Genomic DNA, 7,500 nt, shown 5'->3' with positions numbered 1-7,500 from the left:
ATCTTTGGGGGGGGAACAGCATTATATGATTGATGCTGTGTGAATCAATATTGACAAGACTCCTCAAAGACTCTTTGGGGGGAACCAGCCATACTATGATGATTGCCTGTGTGAATCCAGCAAGCATCAATATGTACGAGACTATCAACACACTCACATATGCTGAACAAGCAAGAAACATACGTACCAGGCCTCAGGTGCTCTCTACTGTAAAGGTAACCTGTTATATTAAATTGTTTTTAGGGTCAATAATCACATACTGTTATATTATCATCAGAGCTTTGCTAAGTAAGTTTGTGAGGTACAGGTAAAGTCTACTTTTATAAAGTCATCTTATGAAGAATAAATACCAATTATGAAAGTGTGAAGGAAAAAGTGATAATGCCAAGTAGAAATGAGTTATGAATATAGGAAACTCAAAATTTTCATAACAACCAAATATTTTAAGATGTTATACATTAGATTTAGAACGTGGATATAAGTGATGTGTAAATATTATAACAGCATTAATAGGGTCTTAATGGTAACTCTCTCATGGTACAGCAAGAAATACTGAGAAAAGTTTTATAATGACAACATAGGCTTTAATTTGATTAACCCCTTGCCTAATTGCTTTTCAGAGATTTGGTTTAAAACGTCGTTGCGAGGACCCGACTGCCACGCCCGGAGCTTGGAAGAGAAGAGTAACGGCATCAGGGAAGAAACAAGATCACAATACCACAGTGTCTACTCCAGGCCACAAAGTTCCAAAAAGAAAAGTTGTGACGTCCTTGAACAATACATTTGCCACACCATGCAACAAGTCAGTAAACACTTTCCTGTGCTGTGAAAAATGACAACAAAAATAATAGCCTAGATGTCCTAGAATATTAGAATATTATGAATACTTAGATCCACTTCAGCAAAAAGTATTAATGATTAATTACTATTTTGTATGATGATTGCTTATGACTGTTTATATCATATATCCTCATATATTGGATAGATGAGCCAGTATTAAACTGTTATGCTGGCAATGAACTATCAGAAATTAATGATGCTGATTTAGCTGTCAATTTGGAATTATTGTAATTAAAACACTTAGGACATGGACAGAACTATTGCTATTGCTCAGTGGCTAAGAATTTGGAATCATGGTTTTAATATAAACAAATAATAAACTTCCTGGAAGTTTATCATCTATAATAGTAGTATCATTATTATTGAAAAAAATTATATGCTAAAAATCTTTTGCCCATTACTTATAGCTGGCTGAATCTTGTGGGTGCATGGGCTCCTCTCTTTCACCCAAATATATTTACAATACATCACAATTTTTGAAAATATTATGCCACAATATCAAATAACACTCTCTGTACGATACGATGATAGCCTTATCATCTTCGAGACATTAAATGAAGTGTCTCCTTACAGCACAAGGGACATCTTCAGCAGCTCTCTCCTGGAAGCTAGCATGCCTCCACCACCCCCAGGATTCCCTTCCATTAAACAGCCAATCTTTGAGGATGTCTCACCCTCAGGTATTAGTGTCATCCATCCCCTTGGGCCATTAGATGAGACTAAGGGAACCTCAGCTCCTTCATTCAGGTAAGATTATTTAGTTGCATCTTTTCTTTTTATTCATGTATTAACCCATTTGCTTGCCCAGTCTCCAGGGTGAGCTTTATTTCAGAGCGAGGCAGCTTCACGTAACATACCTTGACTTTTCCCACTCTCTTTTAGTGACTCATTGTAAAAGTAGAGCTATTTTTGTCTTATAATTTTTGTGTGTTTTATAGTATTCAGAGACTTAACCTGTTTCGGCTTAAAATGACCGAAATGCTGGGACTTTTGAACGCATAAGCCTAACACGTCGGGATTCTCGGCCACACTGGCCATGAGCGAGCACGACCTGGTGCGCCTGGCTGGACAGAATAACTCGTCCCCAGCGTGTGGCTCAAAAACTACTAGATGTGATATCTAGTCACCTGTCGTTAACGGGTTAAATGTGTCATACCACAGGCTGTATTGATGCTGTAGTTGACTAAAATTGTAGTATAGGGTCCATATCAGCTCATTATTTTCTTTATACTCAGTGTGATAGAAGTATTGCTGTTTTATGGGAGGACAAAAAGCAACTTGATTTTTTTGTATATTTGTAATGTCATGAACAATTATGAACTATATAACATCCACAATTAATATAAAATGAAGAGGTAGGGAAGAGAAAAGAAACCTGTGCTTATGACTGTGAGTGCCGCAGTATAGGGCATTCCTACTGGCGCTGGGGCAAACTATAGACACTAGGCATGCTTTTAGTCACCTTCCTCCTCTCGTTCTGCCTGCACATCCTTCATCAACAATACTTTCGAGCAAGAGGTTGGCAACTTGCTATGTGTCATCGCAGTATAAAGACACCATGCAATTCAAGCCTCTCTCCCACTGGTGCTAGAAGAAAATGGTGCCATCAGGGTTTTTGATGTTAGGTAAAATCCATTTTGCTTATTACGGTAATTTTAGTAATTATGACTGCAATTACTTACTTATTACTCATAGAACAATACAATAACACAGTGATCCAAAATCCCCGAACGTCTTGGACGTTGTGATGCCAGTCGTCAGCCCAGAGCTCTTGCGTTATGTATGTCATGACATTGTCTGCAATGGGTTAAAGCTATTGTTTAAGTAAATGTTAGCCTTTTAGTCTCTGAGTCATAATTATTAGATTAAAAGGATTTCAGGATATTCAGTATCAGAGCATTAACCTGTTTCAGACAATGATAGATTTCCTTGTCTGGTCCCCAGGACTGCACAGCACCTCAAATGGATATTATTTCATAGTGAGGGAGCTGATTATAAACTAGAGTTTTATGTTTCTCCTTTTTTTATGTTTTACTATATAGGGGGACTTAAAGGTGCCATCTGATTGGTTTAATCTATGTTTTAGTAGACTTAAATTGTAGTATAGGGTCTATATTAGCTCATTATGTTCTGTAATTATATTGTATTACAATTTTATGGGAGGACAAAAAGCATCTTTATTTTTTTGTATTTGTGTTCTTTTGTAATCAAAGGGGACACATAACCGTCCCCAATGAAAAATCACCAGTATATTAGACTGAGAGATCAACATCTTGTTGTATGTTGTTTTCAGAAGCTGGTACTCACTCAATACAGACCATGGATAGGCACCCTCCAAGGTTTCATTCCTGCTGGTGCTAGGATTTTAAACTAATTCAATAATGGTGAATCTTATGGCTAATATAGTCATTATAATTGCAATTGCCCTCATCAGTCATGAAATAGAGTTATTACTCTTAGTGTAATAAAGAAACACAGTGATCCCCTCTCACCTAATGTCAAATATACTATGGAAATTATCATTATATACATCATGATGCCAGGCACCAGGCAAAAAACTTTCTCGAAGAAAATGATAACTATCTCTCAATGATTGAATTCAAACATATAAATCAGTGATAATATTGTCATCTTTATTCACTTTGCTCATCATCATTAATCATTAATATCATTCTTTTATAAGTGAACATTTATTATTACTGTTATTATCATACTTCCTCTATTCTTTCCACAGTCCAATGCTGGAGCGAGTGACCAACCGCTTAGAGCAGTCCGTCATGACCCAGCTGGAGAGCATTGAGGATCGTGTGGCTGACAGAATCATTGAACGTCTCACCAAGAAAGATCGGAGAAAGCGGAAGTCAAGGTAACATACTTATTTGTATTTATGTTGCAAAGTAACATTATGCTACAATATGTTACAAGGTAACAACTTGATGTCACTTTTTGAACGAGATTTTGTTTCTTATTAAGTTGTTGTTGTTGTTGTTGTTTTTTAATTTAATTTAATCTATTTACCAGTATGTTTTAAATGGTAGTGGGGAAATGTTGATTCGGATATGTTAGAAAATATTTTTATAACTCTCAGACACCATTCAACATGTAATCAGATTTATTGAAGGATGACATTGAAATATTCTATTGTAGGCCTTGGTTGGTCATGGATGAATATTCTGTTGCAAATAAGCAAAATATATTCTCTAAAAATTGCTATTATATAAGAGAGCAAAGAAGAAAATGGAAATATTTTATAAAAAAGGTATATGTGCAGTAATACTCTTTTTATAACCAGGCCAGAATATGTGGTAATTCATTATGATTCCAAAAAGCCCTAATGAAATATGCTTATCTTCAACAAACTTCTTATAAAGTGTTTCTTTGGCATGTATAACTTTATGTATGTTTAAGAAAAATATGAAACCTATCAGTAGATAATATTAAATCGTGACAGAAAAACCCATTATACACAAAATAGGTTTGTTGAAACATGAACTGGGGAGGATAGTACATAAGAGGGTAAGTGATTTTTCTACCATTGTATCGACATGGTAGGGTGTTTTGTCAATTACCCCCTCCCCCCTCCCTTATATTTACAACTACAGATGCTCCATTAGGCAAATGTGCTTGATGTTGCCCACATGTACAGTCAGATAAAGCAGCCAGCATTTCTGCCATTCAAAACTCAAAATTAAGTTTTTACCTGATGGTATTAGTTGCCACAACCGTCCACTACTGCTTGTTACCAAGAGCTAGTTCCTCATTAGACTATATATTTTGTGACTGACAAGGAGCTGTAGGAGTCCATTGTGGCAAAAAGTGCCTGTATATTAACCCATTCATACCGGATGACGTGCTGACATGTTTTATGGTTTTTGGGTCAGACGCCTGCGGCAAGATATTTGGTCAAGGCCGGCGCTCGGGGTGAGCGAGTGGACAGCCCAGGCTCAAGGCTAGTGCGTCTGAGAATCCTGAGGCATTAGGCATATGCATTCGAAAACCATTCAGAGCCGGAATCGCCCCGGCATGAATAGGTTAAATGATCACTTGCCTTGTGTGAAAGCATCCTCAATGTGTGTATATGAACTCGTTACAAGTATAACACTAATAATAAATTAATTTCTTGATTTTTTTTTTCTTCTTTTCCTTCTTTCTTTTCTTCTTATTTTTTTCTCTTCCTCTACATATTTTTCATTACTTAGAGGTTGTGATGCGTTGCTCAAAGTAACCAGATCATTCTCTGTTGCAGAATGATTGATGAAAATATGTATTATTTTTTTCTGCTTTCAGAGCAAGAAGAATTTCAAAGAAGCACAAGAGTTCCACACCTACAGGTACAGAAAGTGAGAAATCATTAAGTGAAAGTGATTCTTCAGGCAACAATGTCCTTGGCGCGTCTATCATAAATGCCATTTTCAACAAAGATGAAATGAAGTCAATGCTGCAGGGAATAGTTACAGATGCTTTGCAGAGCACACAGAAGGAAAAGATGCCAAGGGTAGGGAAGCACTTGTTATTTATACTTTTTTGTGTCCTTATTGTAAATGTTTATGATGAAGGGTTTGATACATTGTTTTTTTCTTCTTCTTTTTCTTCTTTTATTTTATAAAACCCAATTGTGTCATCCTTTAGGCTGAAAGGAACTATGGTATCCCATATAGCTATATAACATGTTTCACAGAATGTGTTGTTGATGTTAATATTAGATATCTCAATAAGATTATACCAAGCTTGCAGAACAATCAGATTAGCAAATGTTAATGGCCAACTGTACATGGAATATGATAATTTGTTATAAATGTTACCAGTGCGGCATTCGTTAATGTAATTTTACTTCTCTATCTTTCAGAGAAGTAAACGGTTTAGCACTGTACCCACAAGCTATCAAGAAAAGGTGCTTCCATGCAGTGATCCTCGGAAACCTCTAGGAGATGTCACAAATGTTTACCAGCTAAGCGACACCGTGTGCATGAAGAAAGAGGAAGACCTGTCATTCGCATCTCAAAAGCCCGTGCTGCAAAAACAGGATCCGTCCGACATGGATATTGACTATGATCTTGTAAGAAACCTTCCAATAACCAGCACAGCTTTTGTTGACGCTCGAGCTGTCAGGAGATCTACTCGTCTCTCAACAAGGCAGAGCATCCACAAGTCCCTGTTCCCCAAAATAGACAAGGAGGTGTCAACTTCTTCATTTCAACTAAGTGAGAGGAATACGACTAGGAATGACTTTGATTTATCTCATGATACCACAGCCATCTTTAATAATGGTAGCTCTCCAACCCTGAAATCTCGTGAAGCAGATGTGAAAGTAAGCGAAGAAGCAGATAACAAAGAAAATGTGACCCTAACAGGTCTTCGATCTCCAACCTTTTTGAAGGAAGAGTCTCAAGTGGAAAGTTACAGTCAGCCAATGAATATCACTCTCTCTTCACCCTTACAAATTGACAGAATTCTCAAGAAGAACACAAACCAGGGAGTTAGGAGGTCCTCAAGATTTGCTGCCATAAAGGCCACTCAACGTAATTTTGAGATCTATAAAGGACAGAGTCCTCTTAGTAATATGTGCAAAAGCAGGCGTTCCTCTGTTTCCTCTAGAAAAAAGAAAGGTAATACAATGTCTTCTTGTTTGTATTGTGACCATATTTGTTGTTAGATACAGTGATAATTTTAGAGCGAACTTGGGTTTTCTGAGTGCATATTCTATTACCAAGAAATTCACCACCACCACCATCACACCACCATCACCATCACCACCACCACTACCACTACCACTACCCTCTCTCTTTCTCTCTCTATTTAATGTGAAATAAAAGTTGTTTCATTTTGGAAGAGGATAGTAGAGATCTAGATAATAATAATTTTTCTTCTTACAGCACCATCATCAGCAAACGTCACAGTATGTGTTGCACCAACAGACGTTTCAGCCTTGAATGAGACTGATGGAAAGTGGCAGTTAGTGGTAAGCCCTCACCTCCAGAAGCAACACAATGACAAAATTCTCCAAATCTTAAATACTGGATCCTTGAAGACTCTCCAGCAACTTCCCACAGTAGGACCCAAGACAGCCATGGTTATACACAACTTCAGGTTAGTTTTTGGAGAGGAAAATGGCGTGATTTGGTTCAGGGTTGAGCTTTGCTTTCTCTTTCTCTCTTTCTCTGTCTCTTCTTTCTCTTTATCTCTTTCTCTTTCTTCCTTCCTTTTTTAATTTCTTTCTCTCGTTTCTCTCTCTCTCTCTCTCTCTCTCTCTCTCTCTCTCTCTCTCTCTCTCTCTCTCTCTCTCTCTCTCTCTCTCTCTCTCTCTCTCTCTCTCTCTCTCTCTCTCTCTCTCTCTCTCTCTCTCTCTCTCTCTCTCTCTCTCTCTCTCTCTCTCTCTCTCTCTCTCTCTCTCTTCCTCTCTCTCTCTCTCTCTCTCTCTCTGTCTCTCTGTCTCTCTGTCTCTCTCTGTTTTCCTCTTTTGGAAGAATGCTTTTACTTCATATACGTGTGGCAAATATAACAAACAGTTTGATATCACACTTGTCTCTATAACTGGTATATTATGATACCAGAACAGATTACTAAACATTTGATGTCTTTCTCTCCTCCCAAGGCAATTTTATGGGGAATTTAAGTCTGTTGAGGATCTTAAAGATGTACCTGCACTGCCCAAGACTTATT

At 37.4% G+C, this 7,500-nt stretch overlaps 1 protein-coding gene across 1 annotated transcript in view; it reads left to right on the top strand.

Moving 5' to 3' along the window:
* LOC122258836 (uncharacterized) overlaps window positions 1–7,500 on the top strand; it is a 14,677-nt gene that overhangs the window by 5,639 nt on the left and 1,538 nt on the right. The window contains 8 exon segments of the mRNA XM_086546642.1: window positions 20–215; window positions 621–802; window positions 1,414–1,587; window positions 3,575–3,706; window positions 5,128–5,335; window positions 5,687–6,446; window positions 6,714–6,927; window positions 7,433–7,500. The exon segment at window positions 7,433–7,500 is cut by the window's right edge and continues 17 nt beyond it. Of these exon segments, the coding sequence (XP_086402768.1) occupies window positions 20–215; window positions 621–802; window positions 1,414–1,587; window positions 3,575–3,706; window positions 5,128–5,335; window positions 5,687–6,446; window positions 6,714–6,927; window positions 7,433–7,500 (1,934 nt within the window).

This window comes from Penaeus japonicus, unplaced genomic scaffold, assembly GCF_977035675.1.
Source record: "Penaeus japonicus unplaced genomic scaffold, GWHDUDI00000001_assembly GWHDUDI00000018, whole genome shotgun sequence".
In the NCBI taxonomy this organism is placed as follows: Eukaryota; Metazoa; Arthropoda; class Malacostraca; order Decapoda; family Penaeidae; genus Penaeus; species Penaeus japonicus.
Note: the sequence above shows the minus strand (reverse complement) of the source record. Positions and strands in the feature narration are given on the sequence as shown.